General features: G+C 46.3%; 1 protein-coding gene across 1 annotated transcript in view; it reads left to right on the forward strand.

Annotated features, from left to right (window-relative positions):
• The window catches only part of PLXNA4 (plexin A4), a 459,725-nt gene that overhangs the window by 401,141 nt on the left and 39,189 nt on the right, over positions 1–19,395 (forward strand). The window contains exons 20-24 of the mRNA XM_087766199.1: positions 4,393–4,627; positions 5,035–5,177; positions 8,134–8,402; positions 11,741–11,807; positions 13,963–14,109. Of these exons, the coding sequence (XP_087622325.1) occupies positions 4,393–4,627; positions 5,035–5,177; positions 8,134–8,402; positions 11,741–11,807; positions 13,963–14,109 (861 nt within the window). The remainder of the gene's footprint in view (positions 1–4,392; positions 4,628–5,034; positions 5,178–8,133; positions 8,403–11,740; positions 11,808–13,962; positions 14,110–19,395) is intronic.

A 19,395-nucleotide genomic window follows, 5' to 3' on the forward strand; every position in this document is an offset into this window, starting at 1 on the left:
GACTCACAGAGGTTGATGGAGACACACTGCATGGCTCTTTAAACAGAGAGTTTTCTGGTGACTTTTAGAAAATAGAGAGTTTATGGTGACCATTTTGGGTCTCATTTGTGACTGCTGGTGACAGACCTCATACTGGCTACTTAACTTCTCTGTGCCAAAGTTTGTCATCTGGAAAATAGAGGTAATAATCCTTTTCAGCCATGCAAATATACCGTGGCTCTCGATTCATTGTAAAGCACATTAAGACACTCCAAGAAGAGCAATAGTGAAGTGAAAGATTTCTCTGTGTGAATACCAAAGCTTTTGTGCAAGGCAATATATGTTCCCTGTCATTTTCATGAATATAATTAAACATATGGTTAGTCAGAGGTGGACAAAGCCAATCCTACAGAGACAGAACTCAAAGTCAGGTGAGCGATAATCAACCCCTGGGGATCAGGGAGGATGAACATCTGGCCAGGTCTTACTAATTGGGAAGACTCCCCTGCTCCTGTAGCTTGGGACAGCTTAAGTGAAGCCACAGCGAAAAAAATAATCCCTTTTTGAGGATGCTGATCAAACAAGAGATGCTGCTGGAAACATGGGAAGATGATCACATTGAAGCCTGTTAATGAGCATCAGTGTTAGGGGCAAGTTACAGATTTCTCGTTCAACTGCCAACACTGAGGCAACCCGTTGACAGCGTCTGGGCTGGAAACCAAATATAGAAGGTCACCTGCAATGGAGGCCAGTGCTCAAGGATGGACTTTGCATCTGGAACTTACCAGGGGGACAGCTGGGCTGGGAAATGCCTCCTCCAGCATGGCACAGCATCTCCGTTGCTTGGGTTGGTACAAAATGTATCCCCATGTTTCATATGAATGCCACTTTGATGGTCAGGGTAATTGACAGGTAGCTCTCTTAGGTCCTCCTCCTGTTTCTGCCAATGATTTAGTGTGTGACCTTGAGTAAACTGCTGAACAAACCTTTTGTTGCAAAGTGAGGTGGCCTAGATCTCAGGTGTACTATGGGACTGAATCAACTATTGCAACACAGATTATTCTAAGGGAAGGAACAATGACAATGACACACATTGATGTCAACATGTGTCTGATCTAGTTCAGCTATTTTTTATACAATGACAGAGTGAAATATTTGAAAAAATAGAAAAGAACTGAAAGGCCTGAGCAATGGTTAAAAAAGATTGACTAAAACTGAGAGGCAAGCTCTTTTCCAAGGAAAAGAAAGAGACATGAGGAAGATCCGTGAGTAACTATGTTGGAGAAGGTCTTCAGTGAAGAAGTGGAGTACATTTGAAGGGTTGCTGGTATATAATGTAGGCACTTGCATATGGAAAGTCACACTGGACTCTTTGTATAGTGAATGGAGAGATGATTAAATATAGCAATTGAAGTTCAGGGCACAATTCATCTCATCCTAAGGTAGACACTTACATTTTGCCAGGGCAAACTTGCACTAGCAAAGACACTACCACAGTCAAGTTTTGCACAACAAGAACTACCAAAGGGCTACAGGTGGCCCCTAAGACTGCTGGAGAAAACTGGGCTCTGCCATAGTGCCATTTAGAACAAATTCATGATTAATAGGCTTAACAGGTGGCCAAACTGTTGTTTGGTAATATGGAGGGCTCATGTTCAGTCTTCTGGAAGGTATAAATAGCTTCCTCCAAAACCACTCAGTGGCCCAAGAAATACAGTAGGGCTATATCTACATATTTCCTTGTTTTTCTTTTTAATTGATCACAAAAGTACTGCATTCTTGCAGGCCTTCTTCTTCAAGAGACAAATCCCCTCAGATCATGGCAGTTTGATTTGTGGACTGTGAGACCTTCACAATGCAGGAAACCACTTTTAGAGAGGAACGCACTAAGGCTTTGTTAGACGCCTACCTCTAGGAGTCTAGATCCCCTTATAGTTAATGGAGAGAAATGGGAACTTCCACTGAATAAAACGCCTCATTCTAATGTCAATGCAGGTGTCAAAAGCAGCTCACATAAATCACATACTGAAAGTGTTTTTCTCTGAGTTGACTCTGAAAACATGCTGTAATGTCTAACTCAGATGTGCATGTCAAATGTTTGGTAAGAGGAATCCTGCCCATGGAGACATGCTGTTCTGCGAGCTTTGAGGACGGATCTGCACTGGGGATTGGGATGGGGTTGTTTGATTCTAGTCTGATGCTCCTTGAATGGACTGATCTGACTGCAAGGCTTGGAGGAAAAGTGCCACTGTTTGAAATAGAAAATAAAATATAATGAATCTATTTGTTGATCCACTGTGACAGGGAGAAAATTGTGTAAACAGGTGAGCAAATTTTGCTAGGAGGATTTGGGACAGTGGTCTAGGGCAAAAGAAAATATCTTTCAGTGCTTAGATTAGCATGTGAGTTTGGCAGTTTGTCTTCTCAGCTGAGCGTGCCACATACCAATTCCAAATCTCTGCTCTTTGCAGGCTTTATAAGCGAGTTGGACCTTGTATCTTAGAATAGATGGGAAAACTAGTTACTGCTGCCTCCCCAGCTTGCATGGGTGCTAGGTTGTTCCTTGGCCACTGAAGATGCTCTACAAGTCATCACTGTCATACTACAGCAATGGTCACCTTGAAACTCCTTTACTTGGTCAGATGACCTTAGGTTTGGTTTCATTTCTCATTGTGGACATTGTTAACTTTCTAGAGCCCATCCCAAAATGCTTAGGAGTATTCAGGGCATAAGAAGACCTTGTGGATGGAAATTAGATATTTCCAGACATTCACTTTTGTCCTGTCCAAGATATAAGCCATCTAGGTGGCTTTGGCCAGGACCCACTGAGGAACAGCCTACAGCTGGTGCTAGAGCAAAACAGGCAACTTCTCAAAGATTGTAACTGTGGTGGTGAGGAGTGAGAGCAGCTGGAAAACTTTTCTTTAATTCATGACTCTCTGCTCCGTAGTCTTCCTCCTGCAACCTAGAGAGGAAACCCGAGTAGGTGCCTGAGCTGAGGCATGGGAGATCTGGGATTAGTGTGTATGCAAGCAGGCTGGAGACAGACTGATTAACTGAGAGGCAGTGGGATGAAGGACAAGGCTAGCCACCAGGCTGGGAGGTGGGGCATGTTTTTGCTAGCTGCTGTGGGAGCTGGGAAGGTGAGGGAGTGCTCCTCATAAAAGAGAAAGAAAAAGGTTCAATTACATGCTGTAATGGTCCCAGTTGCAGTGGGAGGAGGAAGCACGTAGCCCTGGGGTTTTGACTGCATTTCTGCCTGGCAGCAAGATTCTGCACTTTGTGCAGGGCCTGTTGTGCCTCTCTGTGACAAAGCTCAGCTGGGGTGAAGTGATGGGATTCATCACCATGTCATGATCCTTCAAGCTCTTTGCATGGCATCTTCTTAGCTTTATGTTGATCTATAACCAGTGTTCCCCTACCAGAGCACAGTCCTAGAAGCCTTCTTTTTATACCTCAAGCTAGTCAGCAATGCTTTTCCCCCTGCCACTCAAACTTATCCTACTCTACAAATAGTCTTGAACAACCTTGTAGTAGCCTTGAGTGAGTAGTATCCTGTGGGATTACTGCTGGGAGTGGTGTTCATGTTGTAAAAATGGGCTCTTAACAGACTTGCTTCCGCAGAGTATTTTATTGGGCTTGCAGCAGTACCACCTGCAGGGTCTTTCTGGCTGTTAAAAGCAAAGTCCTTGCACAGCAGCTTGTCCCAGAGGCTGGCAGCAGCCCTGGGAACCTCTATGAGTGCATGGTGAGCAGAAAGTTGTGTTCAGCTCCCTGTCCCACTGGCGAGGATCTGCAGTCACCCCGCCAACATGTAGATAGGAGTGGGGCTGTAAAGAGCATTGGCCAAGATCTGTGTTTTTTGGTGGGTTTTTTTCCTATCCCAGTGGCTTCCAGATATAGTTTTCTCCATTTGAAGAGTCAAAAGCAAATTATGATTCTGATTTCTATGTTCCCACTGTCCTGACTGCTGCTGTGCCAGCTGTCTGGGTCAGATGTCCCCTGTGTGGTTAGGATCCGTCAGACCATAACTATGAGCTGTGTGTCCTCTGTGCATTTTGGAACTAAGTGTCATCAGGGCAGTCCTGCACAACATAGCTGTTCAGGACAGGGAATGGGAAACGCAGAATGAACCCCAAACTGCTATGTAGCCAGGACATTGTGACTGGTGAGATTTGTCTCACCAGAAGTCCTTTGTTGGTTGGGTTCATGGTCACTCTACCAACAGAGGTGCTTCTACATGACAGTTCAGGTGGTTTTCAGCCGTTCTCTATCCAAGTACTTCATGCCCTGTTTAACCTGGGAGACAAGGGGAGGTCATCATTCAGCCTTAGTAAGGGAGATGATGGAGTTTCTCTGTGTTCCTACTTGTTTGGCAGTTTCAGTCGTGACTTTTTCCTGCCTTCTCTCCAGGCTCGTGTAGGAGGGATGGAGTTCTCCCCAGGGATGGTGTACATCTCTCCAGACAGCCCTCTCAGCTTGCCAGCTATTGTCAGCATTGCGGTGGCTGGTGGCCTGCTCATTATCTTCATCGTGGCTGTGTTGATTGCGTACAAGCGCAAATCCAGAGAAAGCGACCTCACCCTCAAGCGTCTGCAGATGCAGATGGACAACCTGGAGTCAAGGGTGGCACTGGAGTGCAAAGAAGGTAGGATGAAGAAGGAACACTGACACTGTGTCAGTTTTGGTAGAAGACAGAGATCCAGCCACAAGGCTTTGAGCCAAAATATCACCAAGGAACAGGAACGTTGAACTCTGTGGGTCTGGCTCAAGCCTGGATCTAATCTGACTTTGCCTATTTTCCCTAAGTCCAGCCTTCCTCCACCCTGTCCAAGCTGTATTTGCTAACTCACAGTCCAGCCTTGGCATGTGTCCCTGGGGATAGGCTGTGTTGTAGGAAAGGTGAGACTGCTCTTGTTCACCCTCTTTTTCTCCACATGATGCTTCTCCACTTTTATCTTAGTCTCATGCACATGGGTCTGAGGGCTTTTCCCATCATCATGAGGGATATCTGGATTGTCATTGCTACATGAGTCGTTCCTTTTTTTGTGTTAGCCTTTGCAGAGCTACAGACGGATATTCACGAGCTGACAAGTGATCTGGATGGAGCTGGGATCCCCTTCCTTGATTACCGAACCTATACCATGAGGGTGCTTTTCCCTGGCATTGAAGATCATCCAGTCCTGAGGGATCTGGAGGTAAGAAATCAACATCTCCTGCTTCTGGTTCCTCTCATGCCTCCCTGTTCTGTCCTGAATGCAAGAGATGTTGTGTCAGTTGTGGGGCTTACGATGCTGTGTTCTAGTAGGGGTGAAACATTATCTCACTAAAAATCCAGGTTGAAAGGGGAAGATGATTGCTGCTATCTTAGATGTTAAATTCTGTTTGATCACTCAATTGTTTGGAAGAGTCTCATAGGTCTATGTGCATTAGGTCTATTGTATTAAGCTCCTCCTTGGTCTTCATCCTGCTGGGGCTTGCTTTTTAGACTGGATTTATTAGTTACAGATGTGCAGCAGCCAGGAAAAAAAAGTTGTATGGCAGAGCAGCATAGCTGCCTGTGTCACTCCAGCTTTGCACAACACTGACACTACTGAGAAAGCTTTTTTCCTGGTAACACCTACAGAAATAAGCTGCAGTCACTGAAGGATGTTCACCTTTGCTGCACCCTGTGGTTTGCAGGGAAGTCAGAAAACCACAGCATCAATCTACTCATACCGTGTCCACATCTGTCTCCTCTACCCCAACTCTCCAGACCACAGCTGTGGGAGGACAGTGAGACATTGCCCAGGACTGTTGAGGTCTGCACACAGCCTGCATTACCTCACTGGTGACAATGAGTTTGATGGGACCCCAGGTGAGGTCTGCCCATGCTGCAAAACTCCTTCAGGCTTTGGCAGATGGACAGGCTCTGCTTTAGGGATACCTGGGCCAGAGAAGCAGGGGATACACCATGGCCAAGGCCAGGGAGGTCATTGGCTGAGCTCTCTGCAGAGTCTTTGGCAAGGTCTCAGCTTCAGAGAGGCTCTGGCATGGGCTGGTGAGATTGCTGGAGGCCAAAACTGGGGTTAGTTGGCAGAGAGGAGGAACAGGAGTTGGCGCAGGCAATACCAGGCTGTGTAATCAGAGGTGCCTGCTCGTCTTTGCTCCTTCCCTTCAGGAGAGCCAAAATTCATCAAACTATATGGAGAGAACTATTAAAAAAACCTGATCTGTCAGAAATGAGGACTTGTGGGATTGGGTAGGAGGCTGAGTTACACATTGACTACTGTAGATATTCGCCTTTGGAGTGCAGGCAGAGTGGCCTTGAGCTGCTTTCCCTCAGGAAGGGTAGCTCAGCAGCTTCAACAAATGAGCACAAGAGACAAGGGGTGGTGTATCTCTCTCTCACATATGTATACACAAACACTTTCATCATACCCACAGCCAATTACAATCCTTATATTCATTAACCTCAGCCAGCTGACCACAGAACAGCATCTGACCCCTATAGAGGTTTTAGCATGGATGCTCCCATATGCAGATACATACAGAGAGACACAGAGCTAATGTTTCAATCTGCCACCTTTGATCTCTTCTTCCTTTCATTTCATTCATCCTTTTTTTTCCCTTAATCCTCTGTAAAGCTTCAACAGCTCTTTCAGTGTCAACATCTTTGGCTACCAATATATCAGGGAAGGCAGTTCCAATTCTGCTCTCTTCTCGGTAGCACCTAGGAGTTGATATTTATTGCAAAAGGCCCCAGCATAGATCCCGCAGAGAGCAGGTCTTACTTTTTTCCAGTTCATTTGCTAATTAACTGCTTCCAGATGCAGTACAAAACACTTTTCTTGCTATTTTTTTTAATTCTCCATAATAACCCGGGGATAGACGATATTAAATGTTCAAGCAAATGAGTTAAAAATAATTATTGGCGGGATGGGTGGTAGTGGTTGGTTGGTTGGTTTTCTGAAGCTATTTACTTAGTAATTTATTTGCTGCATGCAAAAAGAGTTGAGAGCTCTAATTTCCAGAATGAAAAAGTAATGACTCTTTAAGGGGCCTTGCATTACTTGGTTGTTTAAGCATGCCAACTTGTTTTGGATTAAAGTGCCAAATCTGGTTGGTTATTAATGAATACATGCCTCAGTGGCGTGTGTTGCTCTGTGTTGAGACCCTCCAGCTTTCAGGGAAGCTTTTTCAAGGGCTGGAACAGCTTCAGCAACATGGAGGAATGAGTTTTGGGTTCTCTATTTAGGCTCCATTTTCATCTAGAGCCAGAAGGACTGGAAAGGGTAAAGCCCAGTGTAGACTGTGGTGTCCAGGGTCATGTGTTGAGATCCTAAATTGTTCTATATAAAAACTAGATCACCGGCCTCTCACAGCTGAGAAATATATTAGACACTTATCAACCTCTCTGCCTCCAAACGATCTCACCACCCAAGCCCAGGAGTCCTACTGCAGTGGTACCTCTAAGACAGGTCCCAAACTCAGGGTATCCTCTCACACTTTCATCTACCTAGTTCTTCAAACCAAGGCGCAGCTGCATGCACACTATCTCAGCCACTGCCTCACTGCATCTCTTCATCTCCTCAAAACCTGACCCCAGCCTCTCTTCCCCATTCGCTTTCTTGCTGCCTCTCCCAGCTTCTTAAAGTTGAACACCGAATCTCTATAAGCAGGTTTCTTGCAGAGATGAAAAAAAGGTGTTTGGTGGACATAGAGTGAGACTTCAGTCTGACTGCAATAAAAATACAATATGGTGTGGTACCACATCCAGGCATTAGCAATCTCTTTTTGATGTACTGTTCAGGAAGGGAAACACAGGGTGGGAAAGTAATCATCTGACTGTGGCTAGGAGGTCTCTCAGGCTTCCTAGTCATCAGATGACATATGGACTCTCTTCTTTTTTACAGGACTAACTGTTATGAAGAAAGACAGACTCACCTGCCAGATAGATGCAAGCATTTTTTTTTTTTTAAGTGTTTCTGCTGTTTGAAGCAGCTTTTCCCTTTTCCGTGTCTCAGAACTGACTTCTGTTTGATGTCAAAGTGTATAGTTGGAGGAGCTGAAGGGATGAGGGCAGAGAGGTAGCAAGGGGTGTGTGACCCATTTGGGAGAGGTCTCACAGTGGTCAGTGACTGAAAGGTATAAACTCCCTTTCTTCTTGTGCAGGTCCCTGGCTATAGGCAGGAACGAGTAGAGAAAGGTCTGAAGCTCTTTGCCCAGCTTATCAACAACAAGGTGTTCCTGCTGTCCTTCATCCGCACGCTGGAGTCCCAGCGCAGCTTCTCCATGCGGGACCGTGGTAATGTGGCCTCCCTGATCATGACAGTGCTACAAAGCAAGCTGGAGTATGCTACTGATGTCCTCAAACAGCTCTTGGCCGACCTCATAGACAAAAATCTGGAGAGCAAGAACCACCCCAAGCTGCTGCTCCGGAGGTAAGGATGCCTGGGCCTGGAGTGAGCTGAGCTGTGCAGCCTGTGCCCTGCTGTCTAACATAAGCATGCTAGTCATCTTTGGAGGAAAGGGGCAAATTTGCTTGATTTCTGTTTGTGCAGCAGGGTGTGAAATCAGTATGGTATACAGCCATAGTTCATGTGACCCCGTAGGGCTGGCATGAAGTTGTTAGCAGAGTGGGGTGAATAAGGAAAGTAGGGCTGAATGAAGACTGAATTGCTCTCTTGTTCTGGTTTCCTGCTCATTTAAGACTTCCTGACTGAGCATTCCTTTCAGCAAATGTGTCTGTAGATCTTGCTCCATCTCCTCCCTAACCAAAAAGTAGTCAATGATTAGAAGTTACAGAACTGAACTACCTCTGGATTTTCACGTGGATCTTCCAGAAAGCTTCATAAGGGCAGGAAGAGCCCATGCCTCCTAATCCTTATTTTGGGCTCTTTGTGTGCTTAAGACATGGTTATGTTTCTTTTTAACCTGAAAACTCCAATTGCATTGTGTAGGACCTATGAGTATATCATGTAGAACAGGCTGTATTATATCCCTGGTGAGTAAGTCAGCTGCTGCCTTCTCCTGCCTGGGACGTGGACTGCCCTGCTGTATTTCTTGTTTATGAGTTAACTCCAGACACATGGAGAGTCTTCTTCAGCTGCACTGTCAGATCTTCTCTCTCTCCCTGAGCATTGGCACTGGGAGCTTGTTGAAGCCAGTAGCAGAGCTGAGCAGGACAACAGAACTGGTTTCATACAGGCACAAGTTTGGGTTGGTGCTTCTTGGCCAGTCTAAGGCTTAACCACTGGGGTTGTATGGGAACCCTCGAATTATAATTCTACTGCTTTGTAATTATAATGTGCTTTCCCTGCCTAGGGAAATGCTGCCTCTTCTCCCTTTAGGATCATATTCATCCCCTTTTCACAGTCTGAACCAATACTTCTGGTTCAAGCCAGGACCCTAAGTAAAATCAGGGGGAGTCTACTGGAGATGGATGGCCTTTACCACTGCTCAGAGCCAACTTTGAGGAGTCCTCAGCTGATTGCGATGGACAGCTTGGGCAGGGAAGAGATCTGTGTTGCCTGCTGGGAGGGTTTTCATCTGGCACGCAGCCCACAATGGAGAATCAGCAAAAAAAGGAGAAGGCGGCACTTCCTGGCATTCAGGGTAGCAAAGCCAGGGGAGGAGACTGGACTTTGCTTTGGTGTCAGTTGACTCCCTGATGTGATTCAAGCCCTACAGCCTGGCTGGTGGCTTCCCTCCAGCTGTCCCCAGGCTTCCTCTCTATGCCTCTCCTCTGATGCTGGATGGCACTGCTTCCTTCCAACTGTCTCCTACCTTTATTTTCTCCTTTTTCTTCCCCTTTCTCCATCTCTTTATCTTCCCTGGTTGTTCATTCCTGTCTTGTCCTGAGCATCCCATCTTCCCTCTTTCTCCTTTTTCTAGCTCTTTTCTAAATCTAGTCCTCTTTGTTGGAAATGAAATGTGGACTTTGGAAGGAAAGCCAGTGAACAAAGAAGGCACGTCCACTGTTCCAAGCTCTGAAAACACAAGAAGTCAGAGATGTGGTTTGTGCTCTGAGATGGAGGTCCTGCACTGAGCAGCACCAGAACAGAGTCTACCGATGAACATGTGAATAGCTCAGTGCCTTGGGATTCAGATGTTGGTGCGAGGTCCCCAGACAATTATTTGGAGCAGCTGGATTCAACTTGATGCTTCCCCTCCCTACCTGTGACTCTGTGAATGGAGGGGAATCTTCCAACATCTTTCTGCAGTGTTGGTTTTGGGGGTATTTGACAGGAGGAAGGAGCTGGCTGGAATGATTTTCCTATCTTACCTATGTCATGTTCATCCCACATGACATCTACAGCCTCAAAGAGATCAAAGTCATCAGGGCAGAGAGAAACAACACAATGGGATTTCAGTTCTTTTTCTCATGGTAATACTAAGTTTGCACCATGTGATGGGTTCCAATTGTCACACCAGAGAGCGTCGGAAAGAGCACTCTTCTGGGTGACATTCCCTGAGAGGAGCTCAGACCATGATAAACACGGGGATTGCTGGAATTGAATATCATACCATGACCAATGGAGGACAGCAGCTAGGTGACGTTGACCAAGGGGAATAAAGGGCAAACAGGCAGATTTGGACAGAGGCAGTCTCTAGGCTGAGACACAGCAACGATCACTGTAGGCAAAGAAAATACAGCATTAATCTGGTAGCAAACTGGGACCATATCACCTCTTTCTCTGGTTGCAGGCAAGAGAAGAGGAGCGACAGCACCCCTATTATCACTCCTTCCCCCACCACCTAAGCAAGATGTGCCTGTGAGAACAGAGAAATCCCTATTGACATCAGGCTAAAGATCAACTGTGTTTAGCTAGGGAAGGGACCATCACTTACTCTGTGTTGGTGTAACACGACACTTTTCAGGCAAGGTTACTGGTGGGTTCCAAGCATACTGCTCCAGTGATGCAAACCCTTCCCCTTGTAAGTCCCATGCTCCAGAGGAAGCAAGATCAGCTTTATTCTGAAGGACTAGGGACAGTAGAAAGCAAGCTGCAGCCCTAAGTAAGAACCCCTGGGTGGCTTTGGTGATAGCCAGGACAAGTAAGACACACTTTAATTCATCCAGGCAGGGACTCTTGCTTTCTTCTTGAGCAACACCAGTGCACATACTGGAGCCCACACAGATTTATCCTGTGCTCCTGGTGTCCAAACCACATTTACAGGTCTGAGTTGATTTTTCTGTAGGAAAAGTTCACCCTGAAGATTCAAGATGGATTTTTGTCTGACTGAGGACAGAGTATTCAAGGGCAACAGGATGAGCTCTCTGAATGTACCACATATTGACACATTGAGGAGTATAATCACTCCCAAATGCCAAGAAGATAATCAGTGCCAGATAACTATTCTCTGATGATTTAGATCTTCTGCCTTAAGTATTTATATAGCCTACTTGTCATATGGCCTAACTCTGAGCTCCTCATATTTGATGGATTTATCCTTCCTGAGCTCCTCTGAAAAGGTTCCATCAAATGTTGTCATCTCCATTTCATTGATGGGGAAACTGAGAAACAGACATATGGGGACTTCCCTAGTCACAGGAGAATCAACAGGAAAGTAAGGATTTGCCTGAAGGTTTCCTAAATCCAAGCTAAAACAGAGAGCCTAGGACACTCTTAATCCTGATGGTGTCATGCCAGACTTTCCATGGGGCTCAGAGATCTGGGCAGTAAGATGGACAAAGCCAATCTTTTGACTAGCCCTTTGATATGACCAGCATGACTAACTCATTTCCAATTTGCTTTTTCTCCTGGGCTGATTTTAGGACAGAGTCTGTGGCTGAGAAAATGCTCACCAACTGGTTCACCTTCCTTCTGTACAAGTTCCTCAAGGTAAGAGGAGCACCGTGCTTAGATGAACAGCTGCTTTAACACATTTCTTCTTGGCAAGGTTTAGTTGGGGCAAAAACTTCCCATGTATAAAGGAAAAGGCTTTTATTCTCAGGAGAGAGCTCACTGCCTAATGGGAGAAGGGCTTTTTCCTGATCCAGGGAGAACAAAGAGGGACAGTTTGTTAGAGAGGCAACCTGTTGGTCTTACTCCTGTACAGAGGTGGGATCGAAGGGTCAGTGCTGAAACATGAAGGATTTCAGAGCCTGGTGGAGACCTATATAGGAAATGCTTTCTTTTTATTAGCAGACTCAGACCTCCATTGTGTGGTGACCCATATTTCCAGTGTATAGTGGCTGGACATCTACCACCCCAGTTCAGAGGCAGTACTGAGGCCCAGTGCCTCCATCATACCCAGTGCCTCCATCATCCTTAACCTTAATTTAGGGCTGACCCCAAGCTCTTCTTGGCTTAAGGCTGCCTCAAAACTGCCCTGGGCATGGCCATACACCCTCTGAGTACAGAGGGCTGGATGCAATACACCATGTAAACCTGACTGCTGCATCCAGAGCCCAGCAGGGGCTGAAGCTGTTGCTGCTTTGTATCCCAGTGGCAGATAGCATTGGCTTTGCAGGATGCTCATCAGCAAAACAGTGAAAAGACTTGAGACACTCCCTGAGCCCTCTCGTTCCTCCTCGAGGGCCTCCTTGGGATGGTGTGCAGTGAAAAAACAAAAGGCTTTCAGCCTTTGAGACCTGCCACTGACTGCTGGGTGATGGCAGTTTCCTCTTTGGGACCCACATTAAGCCTCAAGCATGCTAATTGCCAAGGCACCAAACTCAGAGCCAGTCTTTTTAGAAGGAGCTGCGCTCTGCACCTCTCCCCCACTCCCAATGTAGTTGCTAGATATTCTTACACCTTACAGCCCCGTTTGGACAGGATAGCCACCCTCTGCCTGGCAATTCACGGCTTTACAAATCAATCCCATTTCCCTGAGCCTTCCCCAGGCACAACCTGTCCAAGGATGAATGCATGGGAAAGTTTTGAAGGTCCCTAGAAGGTAATTTCAGTGACTTCAGTATCAGATTCCTGCTTTCAGCTGAAAGGAAAGGATATAAGGAGGTGACTCTCTAAAGTACTGCTTTTATAATAGGCTTTTTTCCCCCCACTCAGCTACTTGTCTTCTTGCCTTAGCCTGAGCAGAGGCCTGATAAGGGCAAGAGACAGGCACACAGAAGCAATATGCTGCTGGCAGATAAGCTAATTAAGTGGGAGACAGGTGTAGGAACTGAGAAAGGGGCCACTTTGCTTCAGTTTAACTTGTTTTTGCCGGGATTTACACCAGAGGAAAATGACCTCGCTCACTGAGTTGGGACACACTGCAAGAGGAGAGGGCAAGGTGGGGAGGAGGGGAGGAAGAATGGAGAGATGAAGGGGAAGCAAGAGAAGAAAGCACGAGGCGGTGTGCATGGCAGCACATGCGCAGAGGGAGGGCAGCAAGGGAGGAGAGGTTAGGAAAAGTGTGGGAAGAGAAGTGCAGTGAGTGCAAATGATGGGAAGGAGAAATTAGGGATAGGTGTGCTTTGCTGGCCCTGCCTGTGGGCTGCTTGTTGCTGTCCTGTGCTGGGCCCCACACATCCGACATCACCAATGCAACTGTACAGATCCAGGGGCACATCTCCCCTGGGTTGTGGAGCTGCTCCTGCCTGAGCATCCCTGTTTGCCTCCAACATGAGAGTGCTCAGGGAGACTGTGGACTCTGCCCAGACACCCAGGACGGGGCACCAGCAGTCCATCTACCTTTCAGACCTGTCTCCAGGTCCTCTGGGACCCATCCCACCACCTGCTCCAGTGCAAAGCTCTGGCCTGGTGGCAATCACTTTGAATAGCTCCTACAAGGCTCTGCTAGCCCCAACATTGCCAGGGAGCACTGACACCTTTGTCCCATGACAGGACACTCAAGAGGGCTGGTTGCACTCTGTGGAAGTGGAGGGTCACCTCTATTCCCGGACTGTATGGAACAGCCTGATTCCCACTGACGCGTCTGTCTTGAGTGGTTGGGGATGGCAAGCCATGGCAGTCAATGAGATGCTATGTAGGCTGGATTCTCACTTCTGCTCCTCGTGTTTCACCTCATGGTTGTCTCTCACCCCTGCAGGAGTGCGCTGGTGAACCTCTGTTCTCCCTTTTCTGTGCCATCAAGCAGCAGATGGAAAAGGGTCCCATCGACTCGATCACTGGGGAGGCCCGGTACTCACTGAGTGAGGACAAGCTTATCCGACAGCAGATTGATTACAAGACACTGGTGAGTGCTCTGAGCCCACCTTCTTATGGGCTTGTCCAGAGTCTTCTAGCAAAAGCGGATTTAGAGAAAAGAAGCCGGTGATGCACATGCTGACCCTCTGGCACAATTTATTCTTGCAACCCAGCAGGGTAACCCTGCTGAAGACTGACTAGTCGCATCCCCTAACACAGCGAGGTTTGTGGCTGAAGCATCTGCTTGAAAAGAATGTTTGCAAAGACGGCTGCATCCAAGTTACTTCCATTGTGCCCTGCCCCATGCCCAGAGCATCTCCAGCTCCCCAAAGGCATTGCCTGCCCTGTGAAAGCATCTGCATTCATTGCAGGGTAGGCTGATAGTGACAATCCTTTACTATTCCTTGGATTAGGTGAGGTCCAGGAGCATTGGAAGACAAGCATGAACCTCGTGTCATGAATATGCCTGTGAATGTGAAGACAATAGATACGTGCAATTTACTCTGTTCTGTTAGACAAAATACTTCCTAGTATCTACTCCTTTTCCCTGGAGTGATGCCCAACCTTCCAACACCCCTCTGAGTTGTAAGTCAAAAGTAACAGTCTTCCTACAGAAGAAAGGTGGGGTTGTCATTGCAAGTTGTCAGCACCCTGAGCTCTTCCCTGGGAGGAGTGTGATGTCCATGGTGGGATTTCTTCCTCCTCACTCTTGGGTGTCCCCAGGGGTATCTTTATCCCGCCTCTCTCCACTGTCTGCTCCCTTTTCCCTGGTCGCCAGCACCAGGAACAGAGCTGCCTCGTGCCCAGCCCGGGCAGCCCTTGGCCATGTGGGATGTCCCCAGCACTGAGCTCAGGCATATAGGCCATGAGGCCCTTTGCCACAGGACACTTGTGATTACAGGGACACCCAGCTCAGGGCATGGCAAGCCCAGAGATGTCCTGAGACCTTGTGGTGTTATGTCAGTGCAAAGCCTGTGGCCTTCTGCAAGTGACAGCAAAAATAGTTTTTATGAGGCTATATTGGAAGGATCTTCTCTAGAATAATCCTCAGCAGGAAAAAAAAAAAAAATCTGTTTCTCCAATGAAGATTTCAGCATCAAGGAATATGTTAGAGGTACACAGTGGAGGGACCTATTATGTCTTCTCTAGAGCTAATGCAGCCATTCCTCTTGAGCAAGCACAAGTCAAAGAAAAATTAACTTGATTTAAAGATTTCAAGGGAAAGAAAATTAATTCCTGTCACTGAGTCATTTGCTTCAAAATGTAATTGTCTGAATAGTGAAAGATATACATTGCATATGTCCAGCTTTAGCTTCTACACTGAGATTACACCCTTTTCTCACTTGATTAAAGAGCATTAATTAAAGAGCATTAGATATCTCTTCTTAGTCTAAGCGTTTGTGGGTCTTCACTTTTTCCTGGATACACTAAACCCACAGAGCTTCTAAGTCTCTGTGGGATGAAGAACACTTTCCAAGACTTCAGTGATCCTTGTTATTTCTTTATTTCCCATGTCTTTGTTCTCGGAAAACCCCAATCCCAAATTTTAGGAGGGTCAAAAGATGCTCTGAACTTACAAGATTATTTTATTTGCGCTTTCAATTGAGGGACATTCATCTCACTTAACTTTAGCTAGCTTTGAGAGCTGTGTCCAGTCGATGTTAGTACCTTGACCTGTCTTAGACCTTAGCTCAGGTGGGCTGACACTAGAAATGCCTGCTTTTCTTCAGTAACTACAGACAGTCTAGAGCTGAGCTCTGATTGAATCCAAGTCTGATGAGGGGGTAGGCTTTATTCTTAAATAAGACCACAATTTTATTTTGCATATTAAAAACGTGACTTTCCTATTAAATCAGCAGCATAGTGCTTCTTTTCTATTACGTGTGGTTGTCTAGCAATTTGGAGGCCTGATCTCACACGGAGAGAGTGAGCAAAAGGAAGGAAAATGCAGACACAGAGCGATCGCTTTCACCAGAGGAAATCCCTCCGATCCTTTTAGGCTTGATATAAAGCAGCCAGCAAAGGGTAGTAATTATACATCAGCCTGAACAAAGCTCTCCTCCATTTGCTTTGTGTCGTTTGATGTTAATCAGCTCTCCCTCTTACATCTCAAGAGCAGACAAATGTATCCCGATAGGAATCTCAGCAGATTTACAGAGATCAGCTTCAGTGAAGGAGATTAAGAAGAAGCAGAATATGAATAGGATTGTTCTTCCTTTCTGTTTCTCTGTTTCTGTTTTATTTTGTCCTTCCTCTACCTTCCTTAAACAGTCTGTCATCTTTTATTAAAAATATACAGTAATAAAATAAAGCAAGAACTGATTCAGTATTTGTGATATAGGAAGTCCCTCAATGTCTCCTGCTCTCTACCAAATGCACCTGGTCACCATTGTGAGTGTGCAGTGTGTGTGGCTAAAATTCATTGGGTTGTTCACATTTCATGAGTGCTAGATGACTGCTTGACTGAGTTGAATCACAATTCCAGCAGCGTGGCACATTGAAACAGGCTGTTTATTGTCATTATTCCAGGAAGACAAGGCCAGGGCAGATCCAAAGAAATTGATTCATCCAGGGGGAAAAAAGAAGACAGAGCACTTTCAGACATCTGGAATTACTGATTTTACAATACACTCCTCATTCACTACATTTAGATTGTTTCAGTCTGATTTCTCTGCAAACCAGATAGCTCCAATTTGCTGTCTGCCAGATCCTACAGTTCTCCAAAGAAGCAGCCGTCAGTGGCCTAGGGTCATTGCAGTCTATAATAATTTCTGTATTTACAAGGGATTTTTCAGCCCAGGAGAAACTAAGCAAGTTACAGATGTGATTTTCTAGAATAAATGTGTTGCAGCTAAACAGTAAGTCTTCTCCCTACTTCTCAGAGAAACACCCTCTTGTGTTAATGTCTTTGCTAGCAGTCAATGCTCATCATCTCTGGTCTGCAGTATTATTAAAAACCCAGCTAGAAAATTCCATTTATGAGAGACAGGAAGATCTCATCCCTGCTAACTGCCATCTGCCTTTGCCAGAATCCATGTTTTTTTAATCATTCACCAAACCAGTCCAGATGCAAAAACCTCACTGCCACTGCTCTGCTGTCACCGGGAGATGAAAGACCATCCGTCTCCTGCATCAGCTTCATTTCTGTTGATACAAATAATGCAGGGGAGCAAAGATCTTGATGTGTGTTGGAAGCTATCAAGAGTATTGGCTAATTAGTGCTTGGGGGTGGTAGGCGGGAGCTGCCCAGTACATCTTGAGTAGTGGCATGCTCTGCATGGTCCCTGCACAACTCAGCGGCTCCAATGCTAATCGGATCATCTCTCCTGACAACATATTCCAGATGGATGAAGATGCTTTGAGCTGCCTTTGGTTAAGGCTTTTCAGGGAATTTTGGTGGCAAGGAGGAAGCCACTACCAAGATACAAGAAGACTCTCCCATGCTTGGCCTGTTTGGGGGTCTTTCTCCTCCTTGCTCACTGCCAGACCTCACTGTGTGCTAGACCCCTTGGACCTTCCTTAGCTCAATCTAGAAGGGAGAGAAAGATGTCTGTCCCCAGGAAACTGTAGCAATGTCCTGGTCTCAGGGCAGACCACTCAAACACTGCAGACAACTCAGAGCCAGGGTCCCCATATGAGTAATCACAAGCTGTGCTTTTATTATTTAAATGCCAGTAACCCATAGAGGAGATCGGGGCTTAGCGGTGCTAAGCATTGCATGTACATATACACTTGGAGACAGCTCATGGCAGGAAGGGCTGACAGACAAAAAAAGCCCAAGGATGTAGAAAAAGGTCAATAAACACAAATCCAGTGATATGACATGCCCCAAGGTCATACACAGTCAGTGGGAGAGCAGGGCTGAGATATTACTACTCTGCTTGCTCCCAGTCCCATCCTTTTCATGTTGACCCCACAACTGGCAATGTCCTTATGCTATGCTGACACAGACTCAATGCATGACAGAACAGTGGTGCCAAGTGCTGGTGTCCTCTCAGTGGCAAAATATTCAGCATCTCCTTGAGTGACACTGAAGTCTCCTCTCCCCTTCATCCACCTTGCTGGCTCTGCCCCAGAGGGCTCAAAGGCAGGTAGTGGGTGATGGAGCAGTAACAGTAAATGCATTTAGGAGATGAGCATCGCAAAGCTTCCCTCAGACTGACTAATCATGCAGGAATAAAACACAGGCCATCTCAGGGGTCTCTTCCCCACCAGCTGACATGAAAGATTGTGGTGACATGGCTGAGCAGCACTGCAGGAGCAATGGGATTAGTTCTCTGTCTTACACTGGTTGTTATGAGGACAGCCCTGGGTGAAGCAGAGGACAAACCTTACTCTTCCAGTGAAACTGGAGTATCTGAACTCTGCTAAATGGATAAAGCCAATGCTTAGACTTTCTCCTGGTCATCTCCTACCAAGGACAATCTATAGAAAGCTGGGTGGGAGAACAGAGGAAACCCTTGTGAGGATTCACACAGAAGTGGTAGGAATGTCTCCATTGCAAACATCTTACTATGATTAGCAGCTTCAGTCTGTTGGATGGGGAGCAGAGATTTTCAATCTGTGGTGTAAGGATGACTTCTATAAGGCTCATGACAATCTGCAAGGAAGAGCCATTTAGTGTGTGCAATACACAGGTGCAGTCTGCAAAAATCCTGAAGTCTTTGTACTGAGAAACGCTTAGTGCTCCACAAGAGAACAGTTGGAAAACACCAACTGAGAGCTGATGTGAAGCCTGGGGCACATCCGTCAAAGCCACTGTGCTCTGGGAAGGGTGTTGTTTTCTATGAGCAATGCTTGAATTCGCTAAAATGTTGAAAGGAGCCTCTTGACTGTCATTGAAATGAACACAGTGGAGTTCAGAGGTTTACAGGTACTACCAGCTGCCCCCATCTATGCTTGAGACCACTAAAAGCAAACTTCTCTTTGCACAGCCCTTTGAAATGTTGTCTTCCCTGCTCCTTCTTCCAACTGAGCTGGAAAAAAGGAGAGCAAGGACTACTGTAGTCAGGGCATGAATGATCGTGGCTCACCCAGGCAGAGTTTTTCTGCTATCTTCCAAAGTTGGCATCCTATGAAATTCAAGGGCAACCAAGTTATAAGAGCAAATCACCTTTGTCAGCTTCCAGCTGGATGATGGTCCACACTGCATGGAGGGGACTGGTGTGGTGGGCACTGGTCAGCACCTGCAGGAGATGTTGGCCATTCTGGTCCAGCAGCTAGATGCTTGGCAGGGTAGCCCAGATTATTTTAAAGAGCACTAAGTGCCTTCATGTGGGGAACAGAATTGAACTCCAGGTGTTTGCATCAGAAATTAATTGTACCACACAGCTTG

Source organism: Nipponia nippon, unplaced genomic scaffold, assembly GCF_047370975.1.
Source record: "Nipponia nippon isolate SJK-2023a ecotype South Korea unplaced genomic scaffold, ASM4737097v1 scaffold_3, whole genome shotgun sequence".
NCBI lineage: Eukaryota > Metazoa > Chordata > Aves > Pelecaniformes > Threskiornithidae > Nipponia > Nipponia nippon.